The sequence below is a fragment of the Aegilops tauschii genome, chromosome 1, assembly GCF_002575655.3.
Source record: "Aegilops tauschii subsp. strangulata cultivar AL8/78 chromosome 1, Aet v6.0, whole genome shotgun sequence".
NCBI lineage: Eukaryota > Viridiplantae > Streptophyta > Magnoliopsida > Poales > Poaceae > Aegilops > Aegilops tauschii.
This window is the reverse complement of record NC_053035.3, coordinates 471,398,419-471,418,966: the sequence shown is the minus strand read 5'-3', so window position 1 is coordinate 471,418,966 and position 20,548 is coordinate 471,398,419. Positions and strand designations below refer to the sequence as shown.

Genomic DNA, 20,548 nt, shown 5'->3' with positions numbered 1-20,548 from the left:
TGGGTGGGGAATTCTCATAGTTTTGAGGAGGTAAACGACTTCCGAGGAAGGGTTACATATCGATTAACTTTTCAAAGGGGAATCTTTTGAGAAGTTAAAACTTTTTAGGGAAACAGGAGCGGATGTTTTTGTTAATATTGAGGCGTGCGTGCTAACTTCGCTAATCTCGAGACCCTCCTTCTGAGTCTTCCGAAGGGGCTTATAATCATATGGTCATTGGGGTAGAGCATGTGCGCTCACAGATGAACGAGTGTGTGTTTACTGTCAAAAAGAAGAATATGTGTTCGTGTATATGAACATATGCCTTTATACAGTATTTTAAAAAGCATCGCGATATCTGAAAAACATTCCCTGAGAGTGCTTTCCGAGCGAACGCTGGAAACTACCATTCAATTTCAACTAAATTCGCCACAACAACTTCATAAAATCTACCATGGCAACTTTACAAAGCTTGTCATGATCAAAAGTGGATATTGCCATGTATCGTAAAAAAAATGTCATGATTTTGTTTTTGTTTTGCCATTTGTGTGATCTTTATCCAAGGGCTAGGGGGCGTTCATTAGGACCTCCTAACCAGGGAACGTTTCCCAGCTATCATTTCCTTCCAAAAAAGCGAAGAAATAAAAAGTTTATCAAACGAGAGCGAACAAAAACAGGAACATATTCCACCGCCCCAGCTGCGAAACGAAGCCACAATGAATCCATCCCGAATCAAAACACCCAGCAGTCCACTGGACCGGCCCCATACACCACCAGCCAGATCGCCCCGCGAGCGAGCGACCAAACGGGCCGTCCGTCCCCCCACGCTTCGCGGCCCCCGTGGACCGCGTCCACCCGCACCCCGCATTCCGCCCTTCGATACCACCACACCCGCTTTTATTCCCCACGCCCTCTCCACACCTCACTCCCCTCCTCCCCTCTCCCACCCCCCACCCCCACCCCCACCCAGCGGTGCCGCCGCCGCACAAAGTCCAACCCTAGATCCAGCGCCCGATCCGCGGCCATGGCGACGCGCCGGGCCCTCTCCTCCCTCCTCCGGTCGGCCTCCCGCGCGCGCGCGGCCTCCCCGTCGCCGCGCGCCCCGCGCGCCGCGCCCCTCCACCGCCCGTCCCCGGCCGGCTACCTCTTCAACCGCGCCGCCGCCTACGCCACCTCCTCCGCGGCCGCCGCCGAGGCCCCCGCCGAGAAGCTGCCCCCCACCTCCGACAAGTACGTCGGCGCCAAGATCACCGACGAGTTCACCGGCGCCGGCTCCATCGGCCAGGTCTGCCAGGTCATCGGCGCCGTCGTCGACGTGCGCTTCGACGAGGGCCTCCCGCCCATCCTCACCGCGCTCGAGGTGCTCGACAACAGCATCCGCCTCGTCCTCGAGGTGGCGCAGCATCTCGGCGAGAACGTCGTGCGCACCATCGCCATGGACGGGACCGAGGGGCTCGTGCGCGGCCAGAAAGTGCTCAACACCGGATCCCCCATCACTGTAATCACCGCATCTCCCTTCCCGCTCGCCGTTTCCGCATGTGCATTTCCTGTCGTGCCCGATCTGATGAAATGTAGATCTGGCGGGGTTAGATTTGATCTGGATGCACGAATCCGACTGGCACGTGGCGGATATACCTCTCTTTTATCTTCCATCGTTACAGATATGCCGATTGCTTGCTTGCTTGTTTTGTTCCGTTAGGATCTGTATAGATTGTTAAACATTGATATTTGTATACGTATTATTCACAAGTTCTGACTGCTGTGGTTAGGTGTTGGTAGTCTGCTGTTCGATTATCAATCCTTTGAAGTTAATTTTGATCATATATGTGCATCTGTGTGATATATCTAGGTTCAGCTTTGATGCTCCATAGGCCTGTAGCCACCAGCTGTTCAATTAAGTCTGTTTGTTACAGTTATCTATATCAAGTGTTCTTTGTGAATACTAGAAACTTGGTTTTCGTGTCCTTAGTGGGATCAATTTACAGTCTGCTGCAAGAGCCTCTGCTTTTATATGATGTATACATGTACACCGGTGATTTGGTGTTCTTTTTGGAAGTTGAATCATACTTACCTACAGTGTTCTTCATTTGTTTGACTTGGAAGTTGTTTCTCTTTCTCAGGTTCCTGTTGGGAGGGCCACCCTTGGACGTATCATTAACGTTATTGGTGAGCCAATTGACCACAAGGGTGACATAAGTAAGTGACATTCTCTATGCCAGGTTCCTTCATGTACCTATTTATGGAGTTGTGTACTTATGTCTTTTTATCATTGTTATTATTGATACATATCTATCTTGTAGAGACACACGACTTCCTTCCTATTCATCGTGAGGCCCCTGCTTTTGTTGAGCAAGCCACAGAGCAGCAAATTCTTGTTACTGGAATTAAGGTATAGCAATTCACTATCACCTTGACTATCTTAGGATATTTCATGTAACCATTCATTGAATGCAGTGTGAGCATATGTGCCATAATGTGACAAGTGTTAATCGTAGTGTGATGGTTCTGTATCTGACAGGTCGTGGATTTGCTTGCACCTTACCAAAGGGGTGGGAAGATTGGTCTCTTCGGTGGTGCAGGAGTGGGTAAAACTGTTCTTATCATGGAGTTGATCAACAATGTTGCCAAGGCCCACGGTTGGTATTCTACAGAGTTGTATTGTTTATATTGTGTAGCTGCTTCTTATGGTTTACTGATTGTACCCGGCTTATTTGTTTTCCTTAGGTGGTTTCTCTGTTTTTGCTGGTGTCGGAGAACGTACCCGTGAAGGTAATGACTTGTATAGGGAAATGATTGAAAGTGGTGTCATTAAGCTCGATGAGAAGCAGGTAATTGTTATGGAGTTCGAATTTCAGCTCTGAAGCTCATATATGCAAGCTATCTTTCCTTATAAAATGATTTCTGTGGCAGGCTGAAAGCAAGTGTGCTCTTGTCTACGGGCAAATGAACGAGCCCCCGGGTGCCCGTGCTCGTGTTGGTCTTACTGGTTTGACTGTTGCTGAACATTTCCGTGACGCCGAAGGACAAGATGTGCTCCTGTTTATTGACAACATTTTCCGTTTCACCCAGGTAAATTCTGACTTGACACCTCTGTTTCTGTGCTCCATATTGTGTTGAACAATATTTCTCTTTCTAACCTGCTGTTACCATTGCTATCAAGTCTTAATAGTTCTATTTTTTATTACTCTTAATGGCAGGCAAACTCTGAGGTGTCTGCTCTCCTTGGACGTATTCCATCTGCTGTGGGATACCAACCAACTCTTGCTACCGATCTTGGAGGACTGCAAGAGCGGATTACGACGACAAAGAAGGGTTCTATTACATCCGTCCAGGCTATTTATGTGCCTGCTGATGATTTGACGGATCCTGCTCCTGCTACCACCTTTGCCCATCTTGACGCTACTACTGTGTTGTCACGACAGGTTTGTCCGTCGTCCTTCGTACATGATCATTATTCAACGCACACACAATATGCTCATTATGACTGTAATGAGCTACCTGTGCAGATTTCTGAGCTGGGCATTTACCCTGCTGTTGATCCCTTGGACTCGACATCAAGAATGCTTTCTCCCCACGTTCTGGGTGTGGATCACTACAACACTGCCCGTGGTGTCCAGAAGGTTCTTCAGAACTACAAGAATCTTCAGGATATCATTGCCATTTTGGGTATGGATGAGCTCAGTGAAGATGATAAGATGACGGTTGCTCGTGCAAGGAAGATCCAGAAGTTCCTGAGCCAGCCTTTCCATGTTGCCGAAGTTTTCACTGGTGCTCCAGGGAAGTATGTGGACCTAAAGGAGGGTGTCCAAAGTTTCCAGGTGAGAATTGAACCACGGTAGTTCTTTTTAGAACAGTAAGTAATGCCATTGTTTTGGAAGTGCTTGCTCTTGAAAATTAGTCGGTATTTGCACATGCTTGCAAACCTGTGGACAGCCCATGCAGCATGAACATTGCACAAAACTTCTTGCGTCTCTGCTGCTTATGATCATCTTACTCAGCAACTTGAGACACTCTTTTGTGTGCAGTTGCTTGTTTAAGAGTAACTGTTTCTCATATGACTGCTCGTTTATACTGTGTGCGCTTTGCTAACGTGCCTGGTGAATCGTGCAGGGTGTTTTGGACGGCAAGTACGACGACATCTCGGAGCACGCGTTCTACATGGTTGGAGGCATCGACGAAGTCATCGCCAAGGCAGAGAAGATCGCCAGCGAGAATGCCTGATGACGAGGTGTTACCACCGCTCTGTACAAGTTAAATTTTTTGGGTTTCAGCTGTTCGCCCGAGACTTGCTCACGAGCAGGAGTGTGCCAGCTCCTGCTGAGGGATCCTTGTTTTTGTTCGTTTTTACTCCAATTTACCCGTAATAAGCAACTGCAGTGACATTGGTTTAGTCTGCACAACAGCAACACTACTCTTGGCTTGGAAAACACTTGTGCCCTTTGTAATGCAGATCCGACAGATCATGAATTGGTTTAGTTTATTGTTGTTGGCGAAGCTGTTTCTTGTTCAGGTTTAAAAAATGGCCTCGTTTTCTATGTCGTGTCTTGTTTGGTTTCTCTGAGAAACATAGAAAAATAAATTCAAGTCAACGCAAGCAATGTCAAACATCGCATCGTGTGTGCCACTAAGGGGTGTCCTGTGTTTTTTCTTCTGGTGAAAAGGATGGGTTTCTTGTTATGATAACATAGAAATATCATTGCAAGCAAAGTCAAACATCGCATCTGTTTTCGACCCTTGTTTAAGTACTGTGGCTTCTTTGTATGTTTTAGTTATGTAGAGTATTGGGAATGTTGATCTTGAATGAATGCTTTGCTGAACGGAAGTGCTCTGCATATGCATGCTTTACTTTGCTTTGTAGTCTATGGGCGTGCTTAGAGCATCTCCAATAGACGGTTCAAATGTAAAAATACCTAACTTTTGAACCGGTAAAGGGCAAAAAACGCTGCTACAACAGACGGTCTATATGTAAAAAAATTTGGACGGCGGCCTCATGATGTAAAATACAACACCTCGCGGTGCAAATTTACATCACGAGGTGCATCTAGTCCAAAATCAGCCGCCGCCCGCGAACGCCCAACCGCCACTTCATTTCCTTTCCCGCCCGCCCGCGAGCCTCCCGGCCATTGCCGCCCCCCGCCGTCCGGCGCCGCCATGGCCGATGGCGCCAACCCCGCCGCCGCCGCAGCCGCTGCCGCCGCTGCCATCTCGCCCGCAACCGCTGCCATGCCGCCGCCCCCCGCCTGCCGGCCCGGATTGGCGCCGCCCCAGCCGGTGGCGAAGCTGGCGAAGGGACGAGGAGGCAGCGTAAAACGGCCGGCCAACCGCAACCGCAACCCGACCGACAGTTCTACGCTACAGACGAAGGTCTCTAAGGCGGTCGCGGCGGCTCGGGGTGACGACTCGCAGACGGTGCGGCCGGCGGCCTCCTCCAGCAGCCACACATCCATTCCTCAACCTCCCCCGCCGCCACCGCCGGCCGTGGAGGAAGATGTGGCCACGCCGATGGCCACCGCCTCCAACATGTTCGACGAAATGTCGCAAAGGTATAAAAAATTTCGGTTGTGCTTTCGTTTGTTGTTTCAAATTGTATGTGTTCTTGATTGTTTGTGCGTCCAATTGTAGTGTTGATGATGAAGCTTTCATGCACGCAACAAATGTGGCAAATGATGATTACATGTATGCGTCACAAGAATATGAAACCCAATATGACGATGACAATCTTGATGTGGACGATGAGGGCTTTGTTGTCAAGGGAAGAAGTGGAAATTATACCACCGCGAAGGATGTGTTGATATGCACCGCTTGGAAGAAAATCTCTCAAGATGCAAGCGTTGGAAGCGACCAAACGGTGAACACCTATTGGCAACGCATCAAGGAGTATTTCGATGAGCGCAACACAAGTGGTCACTTCCGTTCGAGCGACTCTCTACGCCAACGTTGGTCCACCATCAACGCCGAATGCCAAAAGTGGGCCGGTTGCTTGTCAAACGTTGCTCGCATGAACCCAAGTGGTTGCGGTGATAGTGATCTGGTAAATATTTCCTCTTCGTCCGTGCTTTGTCAAATATTTCCTCTTTGTTCCACATGTTGATGATGATGTGTTGCTTGTTTCATTGTAGAAAATGATTGCACAAGGATTGTTTTGAGAGAGGAACATGAAAGGCGAGAAGAAGAAAAGGAAAGGAAAAGCTTTCACTTTTCATCATTGCTACAAAGAGCTCAAGGATGTGGAGAAGTGAAAAACTAGAGAGACTTTTGAATCATCGAAGAAGAAGAATGCGTTGCTTGAGGATGAAGAAGATGTCGCCATTGAGGAGATGAGCCCCACTCCTCACTCCGCGACAAAATCTTATAGGCCCAATGGAAACAAGAAAGCGAACGGAACCAAGGCCGGAGACAATGATCTCAAGGAAGGATTTGATGCCATTGTCATGGCGAGGAAAGAGTATGCCAAAGAGAAAAGAATCTTGAAGCTCAAGGAAATAGAGGAGAGGAGTGAGGCCGAGCGGCGAAGGGCGGCGACCGAGGAGAAGAGGGCGGCAGCCGAGGAGAGGTTGGCCGCGGCCGAGGAGAGGAAGGTAGACCTAGAGGAGAAGAAGGCCGCGGCCGACGAGAGGAAGATGGTTGAGGAGAGGACACTCAAGTTTATGTTTATGGACACATCAACTCTTGATGTCAAGGCAAAGGCATATGTTGAACTTTGTCGCGATGAAATGCTCATGAAGGAGCAAATGCTCATGAGGCAAATGATGATGGGAGGAGGCATGGGAGGTGCCATGGGTGGTGCCATGGGAGGAGGCATGGGAGATGCCATGGGAGGAGGCATGGGAGGTGCCATGGGTGGTTACATGAACATGATTGGAGGTTCCATGAATGGTGCATTTGGCGGAAACATGGGAGGTGGCTTCGGTGGCTACATGGAAGGTGGCTTTGGCGGCATGGGAGGTGCTTTTGGTGGCAACATGATGGGTGGCTTGGGAGGTGGCTATGGCGGCAACATGAGTGGCGCTGGAGGTGGCTATGGCGGCAACATGGGATGCAATGAAGATGCTTCCGGTGGTGCTCACGGCAACGAGAGTTCACCGCTTGTTGAGAACGTCGACAAAGACGGTGGTGAAGATGATGATCGTACCACGGTTCACAACGCCGGTGGTGTTGGTGACCCGCATGAGTAATATTCATGTGCATTTCAATTTCTAGGGCGAAAAACTTTGATTGAGACGATGCTCTTTTGGTAGAGGGAGTTGATACTATGATGGTGATGCACTTTTGATTGAAACTATGATGATGATGCACTTTATTTTCAAATTTTTGTTGCTATTTCAATGCAATCGCGGCTGAACAGTGGCTGGCAGCAGCCGCGCGACCACTATCAGATTTTTACATCTTTGGTTTGGACCATCTATTGGAGTTGTTCTTTTGGACCATCTGTTGGAGTTGAGCGTTTTTCGGAGCTCCGAAACGCATTTTTTGGCGGTCCAAATTTTACATCTCCGATTTTGGACCGTCAAATTTTGGACCATCTATTGGAGATGCTCTTAGGAGAATGGCGTTTTGGCTCTTGGCCTCCATGGGGCTGATTTTTAGAAAAAACCGCAATTCGAAATTTTTGGTTTCAAAAATATCTGAAAAAATTGGACCATCTATTGGAGATGCTTTTAGGAGAATGGCGTTTTGGCTCTTGGCCTCCATGGGGCTGATTTTTAGAAAAAACCGCAATTCGAAATTTTTGGTTTCAAAAATATCTGAAAAAATTGTACAAATAAATAAAGATGTGAGGTGTATGTGTGTAAAGTTTCAGGATGAAATACGTTGAAATGCGACTTGTTAAAAAGCCTCAGATGTCTTTTTTGCACAACCCTCATTTCAACGTATTTCGTCTTGAAAATTTACACATGCACTATGCCTTTATCTATCTCTATTTCTTTCAGTTTTTTGAAATGTAAAAATATGGATTTTCACAAATTTTTAATTTTATATTTGAAGGTCTCCGTGGAGCTCAACTTCCACTAGCAATTTCCGCGTGCTTAGCATGTTTTCTGTAGAGAAACATGACTACTTTACCAAAAACTAAAAAAAATGGACATGTTGCTTTCTACGGAAAGGCCTTTACAGCTACTCCCTCCGTTCCTAAATATAAGTCTTTGACGAGATTCCACTATGAACCACATACGGAACAAAATGGGTGAATCTACACTTAAAATGCATCTATATACATCCGTATGTAGTCCATGGTGGAATCTTTACAAAGACTTATATTTAGGAACGGAGGGAATAGTTTTATTACATTCAAATAATGCTTACATCATCTGCTACTTTTTTAGGAATAGAAACCGGAGGTGCATCCACCCATACAGAAGGGGTGTTTGTATGCCCCTACTCAACTAGCTCATGAGCAACTACATTTGATTTTTCTATTACAATGCTCAATAATAACCTTCCTGAACTCTCATAAAAATTCTCTATAGTCGTTAAGAACAGGAGCCGCCACCATAAAATGTCCCTCATTTAAGCGTATAGCATCAGCCACCCTAGAGTTATCCATCCTTACCAAGACATTGTTACAAAGAAATTAAAATAAAATGGACGTGCTTAACGAATCTGGCTCTTGCAAAAAAAACACACACAACAAGTTACAAGCTTTATTGGGCCTTTGGTCTGCCCATTAACTTGTACCATGGGCCTGAGTGAGCAGGCAGCAACTTCTTTTAATCTTTTAGTAGCTTTTCTATGGGATGAAACAATGTTGTGGTGGCATGCAAAAAGTTGCTAGGGATGAAACAATATTTAAAGAGTTGTGGCATGCGAGGTGGTAGATTATGAGCAGTTTAGACTATTCTGGAAAATAGAGTTAAATCCCTATTTCTAATTATCTGGAAGGCCTTATTAACTGGCTGCCTAGTAATTAAATAATTGTATTAATGACTCGATAATTGATTCCACACGGAAAATCTCTATTTAATTGGACTAATTAATTGCACATGTAATTAATTGTCTTGCTAATTAATTCATTAATGGCTTGATTTCCAAACTAATCCGACGCTTGATTTTCAAAATGTTTTCGCATTGATAGTTGCGTACGAACGACGACAACATACACATTCCCCTTTAATAATAGAGACGCCACGTGGTTGATGCGAGGTGTATAGAAGACTGTGCTTCGGCATGTGAATATTGGACAGTGCAAGCTCGACAAGCTCATGGAATCGACTGCTTCGTATGGTGTTCTCTCAAGAAATATAAATACTTCAGTTAATTCAATTCATCTTCTGGTTTTTTGGTATATATAAGAAACCGAAATTCAAAACGATGTCGTATACCATGAAGACCATATAAAAAAACCGGTTCGATTTGTTTTTGGCATGGTTTTTGAGTTCAGTTTTAAAATGCGCATTTCCTTTTTTTCTTTTGAGAAAGAATGAGAATGCACAGAATGAGGAGGCGAGCCCAAACCCAAACGTCGCCTTCCCAACGAAAGAAAAACGGGAGGCCCAGGACGGATCCTGACGCGAATTCGAAACGAGTGGGGACCAGCGCAGTTCCTTCTTCCTCCCCGGAAATCCCGAAAACACAAACGCCAACCCCGTGTGCCCCGCAATCGCCTCCCTCCCCATTCCAACCCATTTCAAATCAAACCTCTCCTCCGCCGTACCCCAATCGCGCCGCCCTCTCCGGCGACACCTCCGCCCGCCCCCGTCGACCGCTCCTCCGCCCCGCCCGCACGCCGAGGCGCCGCACACTGGTGAGTGAGCTCGTAATCACGGGGGCGGAAATTAAGCCGCGCCAGGCCCTAACTGATCCCCCTCGATTCGCTCCCCTCGCAGGCCGCGGCGCCCTCGCCGGGACCGGGATGAGCGGCGGCGACCAGCTCCTCCAGATGGAGACGGCGTGCGGCGCCCTCATGCGCGAGCTCCAGGTGCGCGCGCCCGCTGCCCCTTCGATTACGTGCGGCGACGGTGTGATTCGCGGCGGGTCTGATGATCGCTCGTGGTTGTGTTGGCTGGTTGCGTGTGTGTGTGCGCGCAGGTCATCTGGGACGAGATCGGGGAGCAGGGCGCCGCGAGGGACACGATGCTGCTCCAGCTCCAGCAGGAGTGCCTCGACGCCTACCGGAGGAAGGTGGACCAGGCCAGCCGCTGCCGGGCCCAGCTGCGCCAGGCCATCGCCGACGCCCAGGCCGAGCTCGCCGCCGTCTGCTCCGCCATGGCCGAGTCGCCCGCCCTCGTCAGGCAGGTTGGTTGGTCACTGCTCGACCTGTTGTTTTCTCCTTAGATACCGCGAAGGAACTTGTGTTGATGAGACAAAACCTACTGTGCTAATTGCGTGCAGTGTACACTGTATAAATGAATTTCGGGTCCCTACAATTCTGTTATCCAGTCGATCCTAATTTTGTTAGGAACTTAACTCTGTGCCAAGGCAGGTCAGCTACGTTAGAAGTTCCTGCGAGGACAGGACAGCCATCTGTTTTTGTTACTTCTGTCATTTCATTTATCTGATGAGAAAGCAGGATATTGAGATATGAATCCCCTTTCAAATAAATAAATACACGAGTTCTTCCATAGATGGTTGCAAGTATGCCTAATTGTCAGCAATAAGTTGGCTGATGGGTTCATAATGGTAGTGATTCCAACCAATCCATGCAGAGGAAAACTAAGGCTTGTGTAAATTTGGTTGCAGTCATACCATTTTGATTTCATCCTAACGAGGCAGACGTGTGTATTAACTGACCAATTTGACTGTAAAACACAGTTTCAGAATATGATGTTGCACGTTCGCTCCACACATGTATTGTTAATGGCTTAATGCAACTAATTTTAAAGGCTTGGCGCTTCCTCGTCAGGCAGGTTGGTCACTGCTCGACCTGTTGTTTTCTCAAATGCCGCAAAGGAACCTGTGTTTATAAGACAAAAACTACTGTGCTAATTGGCGTGCAGTTACACTGTAAAAATGAATTTCGGGTCCATACAATTCTGTTATCCAGTCGGTCCTAATTGTGTTAGGAACTTAATTCTGTGCCAGGACAGGCAGCAGATATCTATTTTTTGTCACTTCTGTCATTTCGTTCATCTGATGAGAAAGCAGGATATTGAAATATGAATCCTCTTTCAAATAAATAAATACACGAGTTCTTCCATAGATGGTTGCAAGTATGCCTAATTGTCAGCAATATGTTGGCTGATGTGTTCATAATGCGATTCCAACCAATCCATGCAGAGGAAAACTATGGCTCATGTAAATTTGGTTGCAGCCATACCATTTTGATTCCATCCTAACGAGGCAGCTGTGTTTATTAACCGACCAATTTAACTGTACAACACAGCTTCAGAATAATGATGTTGCGCGTTCGCTCCACTTAATGCAACTAATCTCGAAGGCGTGACACTTCCTACCTCTATTCAGATTCTACCAATAATGAGTATTTTCCATCATATCTTTTCTTTATTCTGAACAGAAAGGATGCGGCTTACGGGAGGAACTGAGTGCAATCGTCCCATATTTGGAAGAGATGAAGAAGAGAAAGGTTGAAAGATGGAACCAGATTCTTGATGTTATAGGCAAGATAAAAAAGATATCATCCGAGATCAGACCTGCAGATTTTGTCCCTTTTAAAGCACCTGTGGATCAATCTGACCTATCCTGCAGAAGGCTAGAAGAGTTAAGGATGGAGCTGCAGTCCCTAGAGAAAGAGAAGGTTCATATTCATGCCTTTTGCCCTTTGTGCCCACTGATTACATTTTCTATTTCTCACATATGCTGTTCTGTTATTTTCTAAATATCTTGCAGAGTGAGCGGCTAAAGCAAGTAATGGATTACCTGAATACTTTGCATTCCTTATGTAAAGTACTTGCCGTTGACTTCAAACAAACAATATCTGATGTACACCCCAGTCTCGATGAGGATGGCGTACCAATGAACATAAGCAACACCACAATTGAGAGGTTGGCGTTGGCAATACAGAGACTACGGGAAACAAAAATTGAAAGGATGCAGAAGGTTAGCATCTTACATTTCTAATCTAGAAAATTCATCATATGACTGCTTTCAGCCCTTAACTCTGTTAGCTCTGACAGCTTCAAGATCTCTCATCTACAATGCTCGAACTATGGAATCTTATGGATACACCGATAGAAGAGCAACAGTCATTCCAGAATATAACATGCAATATTGCTGCATCAGAACCTGAAATAACAGAGGCCAATGCCCTTTCCATTGACGTCATGAACTTTGTGAGTCAATGTGTTGTTTGCAGAACTTGCTTTAATTGTTTTTCTTGGTTAGCTTAGTGGAGATGATATTCTTTGATGCAGGTAGAAGCTGAGGTATTGAGGCTTGAGCAACTGAAAGTCAGTAAAATGAAGGACTTAGTTCTTAAGAAGCAAACAGAATTAGAAGAGCATCGTCGACGGGCACATTTAGTTGGGGATGAACATTATGCAACTCAGTTCAATATCGAGGCAATTGAAGCCGGTATGTTTCTAGCTTTCTAACATGCTTTGGTGCATCTGACAGAATAAGGATTTTTTTCCTGTAAATTTCGCTGCTGCAGCATTCAGATACAAACAGATGTGTTTATTGATTCATTTATTAATGTTGTAATTGTTTGTTTCATTGCAGGTGCTATTGATCCCTCACTTCTTCTGGAACAAATCGAGGCATACATCGCTACAGTTAAAGAAGACGCTTTTAGCAGGAAGGATATTCTTGAGCGAGTTGAAAGGTGGCTAAATGCATGTGAGGAGGAAGCTTGGTTAGAGGATTACAGCAAAGTATGGTTGTGTTTGATGACTTGATTGGGGCTCTATATGGCAAAGCTCTCTATAGCAACCACTACTAATTTCACTATCTACATGTTATGTTAGGATGATAACCGATATAATGCTGGGAGGGGTGCACATATTATGCTCAAGAGAGCTGAAAAAGCCCGTGTTTTGGTTAACAAGATACCAGGTGAAACACCCTTACTAATTGCGGTTTTCTGCTTGTTATTTTAAAAATGCTGCTGCTGATCTGTTTATTGTTGCATGAAGCAGGAATTGTAGACGTTCTTACAAATAAAGTTATAGCTTGGGAGAAAGAAAGGGGCACTGAGTTTACTTACGATGGCGTATGTATCCGTAATTTCACTGCTATATTTGTGAGTAAACACAATATCTGTTTCTATGCTGTCAAAAGTTCATGCCATTCAACCTTTTCAGGTTAGTCTTTTGTCGATGCTTGATGACTATAGGATAGTTCGGGAAGAAAAGGAGCAGGAAAAGAAGAGGCAAAGGGTATTCATATTTTGCTTAACTTTTTCTGCACTTGTATCTGTGTTCATCTGCGGATGGTATCTGATGTGTGAGCAATTGCAGGACCAGAAGAAGCTTGAGGATCAATTCAAAGCTGAGCAGGAGCTGCTGTACGGATCAAAGCCGAGCCCTTCATCAAGGTCGAACAGCGGGAAGAAGCTTACCAGAAACCCCTCGGCTGGTACAAACCGGAGGCTGTCTGTCGGCGGAGGACCAGTGCGAACTCCAAAATCATTGACACCTCAGTCAAGATCCGTCCGTTCAGCCAAGAAGACAGAAGATAGTGGCACTCTGTCCCCTGGCAAGTTCACTTAACCATAGCTGATGCAGTTGTTCAGTTTCTTTACTTTCAAATTAACAGACTATCTCTGATGAAAACAAAAAAAAACGCTTTCAGGTAGTAGAGGCAAAGGCACTGCCAGTCCTCCGATCAAGAAGTTATCATTCAAGGCAAGTACTCTTGGTGAGACTGAAACCCCTCGTAAACCCTTCACGCAGATCACACCCGGAAATAGCATCCAATCGACGCCCGTGCGGTCTGCCTCCAATGGTACCGAAGGCGAGAACCGAACTCCCAAGATACTCGCAGCACCAAGTCCTAGGACGCCGATGACGGTGACCTCTCCTATGCAAATGACCACAACGCCTGCTCTGACTGCCGCAAGAGCTGCACCTGTCTGCGTCTCCAATGACAAGCCGGAGCTGTGTTTGCTAGAGAGCACCGAGTACTCCTTTGAAGAGAGGCGCCTTGCCTATCTCGCTGCGCATGCCGCTTGAATCTCGGGGAATGCAGTGTAGGTAGCTGAAAGTATGTCATCTGGCATGGCAGGGCGTGTCCTGTGATGGACGCTTGACTAAGTTGATACGGGCACATATTTTTCTGATCGAAGTCACAGCCATATGTCATGTTTTTGTTAGTTGTGGTTGGTAACAGAATTATATCGACGGAGTTGCGGAACTCTATATATCCGTGTTGCTTGTGATATTAAACCTACACAATTGAACATAACATTGCTGGCAGCACTACATTTTTCATGTAACCGTGGCTGTGCGATAAACAGGTAACATGTTGCCTGATTGGGAGGTGAATGCAGAAACCAGTATGTACTAAAGGTTGACCTATCCTGCACACTAATTTGCAAAATGAATCATAGGCCAACAATTCAACCCCACATGCACATCTGCTCAAAGCCATTGTGCCAATCACGCCAAGTTACAAGCGTCGAAAAGCACCTAAGTTTCCTCAAGTTAGAGCATACGGTTTACGCCACACGTGTTCATATTTACTTTGATGATGAAAATTTACCAACAGGCAGACTGATGATTCATATCCTCTGCTTTCATGCAAACTGACATGAACATATAGACAATAACGTGTTCACCGCCAAATGTTTCGATTCTAATACCCAGCAAGGAATTGTAACAGGATCGAAGCAGCTAAGATATCAATTGATTGCACACCTATCTAGGTTAACACGAGCATAGCTCCCAAGTAGGGCCCCTGTCTGCATTGCATTCAACGGCGCTTCAAAACAGGGGCACACCTACAGCATTGGACTTCTGGAGCTCCGACCTTCCTCTCCCATGGGCGGCACCAGCCAAGGAGAACAGCAGAGCACCCAGGATAAGGTGCGTACTGGATCAAGATTTACATGTTTTTGATAACCACTGGAAAAATGATTTTTAACATGACAGGGAAGGTAGACAGCAAACAATATAAGACACAACTAATGCACAGAGAAATATACGAGGATACAACGACTAGCTGGCGAACTCGCACGTTGCTGCAACACAGATAAACATCGATGCTTCTGATAAGAGAGTCGCCACAGGCCTAAGGAACTTGCACATTGCTGCAATGCAGATGAACATTGCTTCATTGCTCCTGAATTTACAGACCACCATTCCATGAGGAGACAGTATGCCCATATGCCAGGTTTGTCTGATTCAGCATATAGGCAGATTACACGACGAGACAAAAGCAAGACATACAGACTACAATATCTCTAGAGAATTCCATATATGCATAAGACTGACAAGAGTCACTACAGGTCCAAGGAACATGCGTACAGCACAGAGTGTTACTTCTGGTTTGAAGCAAGTTTGGCAATGAGCTCGTTCAAAACAGAGGGATAGGTCGTAATTAACGGCTCCCAGCCATCAGTCGCCATTACTTTTTGCAAACACAAGGGCGATTGGACTTGGATAAACTTCAAGCACGCCTCCTTCAATCCGCGGCAGTGGCGCTGCTCAGCTAGAGCAAGAGTGGACGCCACCGAGGTCACACCTATGCGCTCAGACAATCGCTTTTCACAGATAAACCTGAGGCGCTGGAGATCATATCTGTCTGCTGCTACAAGCAAGTCTTGTAGCCATTGCAGCTCCGTTGCATCCTCTGCTGCATCCTCTCCTTGTCCTTGTTCCGCAACTTCTGCCATTTCATCCTCTGCTGCTTCCTCTTCTTGTCCTTCTTCCATGGCCTCTCCTTCGTCCTCCTCCATGTCGTCCTCCTCCAATAGAGGGAGTGAGTCCGTGTAGATGAAGCTAAGCAAAGCCCTGAACACTTTTGCTTCCATGTCTTTGATCTGGATGGCACCTGATGCAGCAGTGCCCTCCTTCATGGGGCCAAAGAGCTGTGCCATGAAGACTTTAGACCGGGCTGCAAGCACACATCGGTGCGCAGCGAACATCTCGCCGCTGACCTCGAATGTCACATCAGCACCCACCTTAGTCTGAAGGAGATTGTTTAAATGTTGGTCTATTTCAGTCAGGAGCACCTTGCTGCTACCGGCATCCTCGGTGTCGCAGACCATGATGTCACACCGGACGGTGAAACAATCATCCATCAGATTCGCCGATTGTTCAAGGACATCTTTTCTCATGAACTTGCCGTAGCCCCGCAGACACTCGCCGCGGAAGCTGAGTGTCTCGGTTCCAGAAATGTACATCGGCTTGTGCTTCTCCGCCTCGTCGATGAAACTGAACTCGAACTTCGCTTTCACACGCTCTTTGGCATCGTCGTCGTCGTTGAGAAGGTTAACATATAGAGAAATGAAGTCGGCACAGCTCTTCTTCTGACCGTTAGGATAGTACTCGATGCACCACTCATGGCGTCCCACCATGAAAGGGCGAGAGCAGATGCTCGTGCCGGTGGGTGTCGCTCGCTTGGTCCGCGAGTAGTCCTGGACCACAAGCAGGTGGTACCCGCAGTTCGTGCTGGTGACGACGGGCGACTCGGTGGAAGGGCACAGCTCGCCGCCGGCCAGGATGGATACACCGGCGAACGTCGACGACATGGAGAATCTGCGAGTGGATGGATCCAAATGTTGATGTCCCAAAGTTCAGAGTTGACATTGGCGAATCTGCGAGTGGATCGACATGGCAAACCTGCTCACGGAGTCGCCGTCGCTCAGCTCGTTGCGCCGCCCGCGCCGACGCCGTCGCTTCAACCTGGAAACAGAGTATGCGCCGCCGGCTCGTCTGTGCGTGCGGCCTGAGCCTGCCTTTTTCTTTTTCTTTTTTTGAGGCAAGGAGTTAGGGTTTTCTATAACTTACCACGTTGATTGGGCTTCTGTTTGAAGTCCCTCACAGCCCACGAGCTGCAAGCCCATACATCATTCGTTACACTGATTTGGGCAAACCAAGAATCTAATTTTTTTTGGGCAAACCAAAGCCTGAAATGAATCGGGCAGAAATCTGCAGATGCAAAAATATAATCCAGTTCATTTCAGAAAAATAATACAATCCGGTTTTCATTTATAGAATGCTATATAGCATTTCACTTCAAAAATGCAGATGCAGCTCTTTTTTTTTTTCTTTTCAAAATTCACATTTTGAAGTTTCAATAAGTTTTGCAGAAAATCACACATGTTCACATGGATGTATACTACATATGTGTAAAGTTTGACGATGATATACATTAACGTAAGAGCTACACAAAAGGGACAAATTCGTGATTTTTTACTTTTTAATAATGAACACAAATATAAACTTGTGATTTGAAAAGGTGAACGTGCACACATTGTTCAATATTAAGAACCCACGAATTTGTCTCTTTTGTGTAGCTCACATGTCAATGAATCTCATCGTGAAAAATTTATACACTTATAAACACATCCATATGAATATGATGATATTTCCATTTTTTTTAGGACCAGAAATACACTTTTTGAATTTCCCAAAAAAGGAGATCCATGGAGCCTGTGCTCCAAAATGCCTCGCTCGTTTGACTTGCCCCAAAGAAACAAAAAAATTGACTGGCCTTTGTTTTATCTTTGTAAATCAATTAAAAAGTATCCACGTTGTATTTATTGAGATCGACAAATGATCTCTGCCTTCCGTTTTCCAAAGAGATCTAGATACCTTCATTTCTCGGGAACACATATCAAATCAATTAATGGCTAAATTTAGTCTCACTATAATGAAATTGCGATCGTCACATTTATGGGGCCTTGATGAATGAATTTGATTTCATTTTAAAACCACTGATAATTATATCAGAGTTAGATTCAAAATCCCGACGGGAAAAACCGTGACGTAATTTTCTTTCTACTCCCTTCGTCCTTTTTGTAAGGTATATTTTCTCGGCAACACACGCAATCGAGCAGAACTTGAGACAAAAATACCCTTGACTAATCCCTTAGAAGTATATGTACAAACAGAAATGCATGTTGCATGCCCTTCCGTCGGGAAACAAATGATTTTGTGGCCTGCATCCAGCTAATAGCACGCAGTACAGTTAGGCTACTCGTAGTGTATGATACCACCTTCGTAGTGCATAGTATAAGATGTTAACATTTTAGATAATCTTATTCGAGGCCTGTGTGGTCCTGCCTCCAACGGCACTGAAGACGAGAACCGAACTCCCAAGATACTATGGCATGGCAGGCTGTCTCTTAATTTTTTACTTTTTATTTTTGCGTAAAATGGCAGGTTGTCTCTTGTGAGAGACACATGGCTAAGTCGATACAAGAAGTAATTTTCTGATTGCCATATATTTTGTTTCTGATGGTTGAAAACAGAGTTATAGTGGTGCCTTCTGCTGTAGATGTCTAGCAAGTCAGGGTATGCCATACCTGCATATAAGATTTCTTTCTACTGTTCTACAGGTCGACCGATGCGCTAAACTATATATCTTTGTTGCGTGAATTTTCATGTAGTAGTAGCTCTGATAAACAAAAGATAAGCAGGCAACATGTTGCCTGATTGCCAGGTGCATGCAGAAACCAATATGCACTAATGGTTGGCCTACCTTGCACACCAATTTGTAACATGAATTCCAACCCCACATACATTTCTGCTGAAACCCGCCGCGCCAATAGCAACAAGTTACGAGCGGTCAAAAAGCACATAGTTTCCTCAAGTTAAAATAGGCCACAGACACTTTCACATATTTTCTTTGCTGATAATTTACAAATAGGTAGAGTGATGATTCATATCTCTGCTTTCTTGCAAACTGACATCAATATATAGACAACGATCTGCACTGGGAGTTCTCCCCATTTTACAGACCATGAGGAGACAATTTGCCCATATGTTGGATTTGTCCGATTCAGCAGATAGGCAAATTAAATGACGAGGCAAAAGCAAGACAGACATACTACGATCTCTAGAGAATCCCATATATGCACAAGTGTCATTACCGATCCAAGGAACATGCATACCATATGAAGTGTTACTTCTGGTTCAAAGCAACCATGGCAAAGAGCTCGTTCAAAACAAAGGGATAGGTCGTAATTAAGTGCTCCCAGCCATCGGTCGCCATTACTATCTGCAAACACGACGGAGATTGGGCTTGGATAAACTTCAAGCATGCCGCCTTCAATGGGCGGCAGTGGTGCTGCTCAGCTAGAGCAAGAGTAGACGCCACCGAGCTCACACCTATGCGCAAGGACAACTGCCTTTCGCAGATAAACCTGAGCCGTTGGAGATCATATCTGTCTGCGGCTACAAGCAAGCCTTGCAGCCATTGCACAGTCTCTGGTGGTTTCGTTCTTTGTCCTTGTTCCGCAACTTCTGACATTTCATCCTCTGTTCCTTCCTCTTCTTCTCCTTCTTCCACAGCATCTGTTTCGTCCTCCTCCATCTTAGGGAGTGAGTCTGTGTAGATGAAGCTAAGCAGAGCCCTGAACACTTTTGCTTCCATGTCTTTGATCTGTATGACACAGGATGTAGTAGTGCCCTCCTTCATGGGGCCAAAGAGCTGTGCCATGAAGACTTTAGACCGGGCTGCAAGCACACATCGGTGCGCAGCGAACATCTCGCCGCTGACCTCGAATGTCACATCAGCACCCACCTTAGTTTGAAGGAGATTGTTTAAATGTTGGTCTATTTCAGGCAGGGGCACCTTATCGCCACCGGCATCCTTGGAGCTGAATACCATGATGTCACACCGGATGGTAAAACAATCATTCATTAGATGCGATGATTGTTCAAGGACATCTTTTTCCATGAACATGTTGTAGCCCAGCATGGACTCAGAGCGGAAGTCGAATGTTTCAGTTTCCGAAATGTACATTGGCTTGTGCTTCTCCGCCTCGTCGATGAAACTGACATTGAACTTCGCCTTCACAGGCTCTTCGGCATCCTCGTCGAGAAGGTTAACAAATAGAGAAATGAAGTCGGCACAACTCTTCGTGTAGCCGTTAGGATAGTAGTCGATGCTCCATTCATGGCCTCCTACCATGAAAGGACGAGAGCTGATCCACTCGCCGGTGGGAGTGGCTTGCTTGGTACGCGAGTAGTCTTGGACCACAAGCAGGTGGTACCCCCAGTCCGTGCTGGTGACGACGGACGACTCTGTGGAAGGGCACAGCTCGCCGCCGGCCAGGACGGATACACCGGCGAACGTGGACGACATGGCCTAATCTGCGGATGGATCGATCGAAAATGTTGGCATCCCAAAGTTTCAGAGTTGAGATGGACGAGCTGAGGGGCAAACCTGGCCACGGAGTCGCCGTCGCTCCGCTCGCTGCGTCGCCCGCGCCGACGACGTCGCCGCTATTCCCCGGAAACAGAGTATGTGCCTCCGCCGGCTCGTCTGCGCGTGCGGCCTGAACCTGAGTTAGGGTTTTCTTCAACTTACCACGTTTGTTTGGGCTTTTGTTTTAAGGCCCTCATACCTCACGAGCTGCAAGCCCATACATCATCGTTCGCAAAGCAAAGCTGAAATTTGCAGGATGCAAAAATTACAATCCAGTTTGCATTTATGAAATGCTAAATAGCATCTGACTTCGAAAATGGAGACGGATCTTAAAAAGAACAATAATCAAAATTCACAT

The 20,548-nt window shown here is 46.2% G+C and overlaps 4 protein-coding genes across 5 annotated transcripts; 2 read left to right on the top strand and 2 right to left on the bottom strand.

The window, feature by feature from the left end:
• Positions 1-904: 904 nt before the first annotated feature.
• LOC109783198 (ATP synthase subunit beta, mitochondrial) lies at positions 905-4,473 on the top strand. The gene is made up of 9 exons (XM_020341797.4): positions 905-1,477; positions 2,100-2,175; positions 2,280-2,368; positions 2,498-2,615; positions 2,704-2,807; positions 2,890-3,048; positions 3,177-3,401; positions 3,486-3,797; positions 4,090-4,473. The coding sequence occupies exons 1-9, from the start codon at positions 1,004-1,006 to the stop codon at positions 4,198-4,200; spliced, it is 1,668 nt and encodes a 555-aa protein (XP_020197386.1). The 5' UTR covers positions 905-1,003; the 3' UTR covers positions 4,201-4,473.
• Positions 4,474-9,538: 5,065 nt separating this feature from the next.
• Positions 9,539-14,308, top strand: LOC109783192 (65-kDa microtubule-associated protein 3). Of its 2 annotated transcripts, none has more exons than XM_073501345.1 (13): positions 9,539-9,721; positions 9,804-9,895; positions 10,006-10,212; positions 11,432-11,671; positions 11,764-11,973; positions 12,051-12,206; positions 12,288-12,447; positions 12,595-12,746; positions 12,840-12,927; positions 13,011-13,084; positions 13,176-13,250; positions 13,332-13,573; positions 13,670-14,308. In XM_073501345.1, exons 2-13 carry the CDS (start codon positions 9,830-9,832, stop codon positions 14,043-14,045), a joined length of 2,046 nt encoding a protein of 681 aa, XP_073357446.1. In that variant the 5' UTR covers positions 9,539-9,721; positions 9,804-9,829; the 3' UTR covers positions 14,046-14,308. The 2 variants fall into 2 exon arrangements, with proteins under 2 accessions (XP_073357446.1, XP_040246772.1); XM_040390838.3 differs by having other exon boundaries at positions 9,541-9,721; positions 13,332-13,569; positions 13,666-14,308.
• A 791-nt stretch (positions 14,309-15,099) lies between these two features.
• Positions 15,100-17,061, bottom strand: LOC109783193 (BTB/POZ and MATH domain-containing protein 2). The gene is made up of 2 exons (XM_020341793.4): positions 16,656-17,061; positions 15,100-16,571 (listed from the first exon to the last, which is right to left on the bottom strand). Exon 2 carries the CDS (start codon positions 16,562-16,564, stop codon positions 15,350-15,352), a length of 1,215 nt encoding a protein of 404 aa, XP_020197382.1. The 5' UTR covers positions 16,565-16,571; positions 16,656-17,061; the 3' UTR covers positions 15,100-15,349.
• Positions 17,062-18,942: 1,881 nt separating this feature from the next.
• Positions 18,943-20,127, bottom strand: LOC109783194 (BTB/POZ and MATH domain-containing protein 2-like). Its single transcript, XM_073496191.1, has one exon. It carries the CDS (start codon positions 20,125-20,127, stop codon positions 18,943-18,945), a length of 1,185 nt encoding a protein of 394 aa, XP_073352292.1.
• Positions 20,128-20,548: the final 421 nt, after the last annotated feature.

Bases quoted from the DNA above. Each gene is read 5' to 3' on its own strand.
- LOC109783198 (XM_020341797.4), top strand. From the start codon at position 1,004: ATGGCGACGCGCCGGGCCCTCTCCTCCCTCCTCCGGTCGGCCTCCCGC. The intron at 3,049-3,176 runs GTAAATTCTGAC...TCTTAATGGCAG, and splicing joins ACATTTTCCGTTTCACCCAG to GCAAACTCTGAGGTGTCTGC. The intron at 3,402-3,485 runs GTTTGTCCGTCG...CTACCTGTGCAG, and splicing joins CTACTGTGTTGTCACGACAG to ATTTCTGAGCTGGGCATTTA.
- LOC109783192 (XM_073501345.1), top strand. From the start codon at position 9,830: ATGAGCGGCGGCGACCAGCTCCTCCAGATGGAGACGGCGTGCGGCGCC. The intron at 11,672-11,763 runs GTTCATATTCAT...AATATCTTGCAG, and splicing joins AGTCCCTAGAGAAAGAGAAG to AGTGAGCGGCTAAAGCAAGT. The intron at 13,251-13,331 runs GTATTCATATTT...GAGCAATTGCAG, and splicing joins AGGAAAAGAAGAGGCAAAGG to GACCAGAAGAAGCTTGAGGA.
- LOC109783193 (XM_020341793.4), bottom strand. From the start codon at position 16,564: ATGTCGTCGACGTTCGCCGGTGTATCCATCCTGGCCGGCGGCGAGCTG.
- LOC109783194 (XM_073496191.1), bottom strand. From the start codon at position 20,127: ATGTCGTCCACGTTCGCCGGTGTATCCGTCCTGGCCGGCGGCGAGCTG.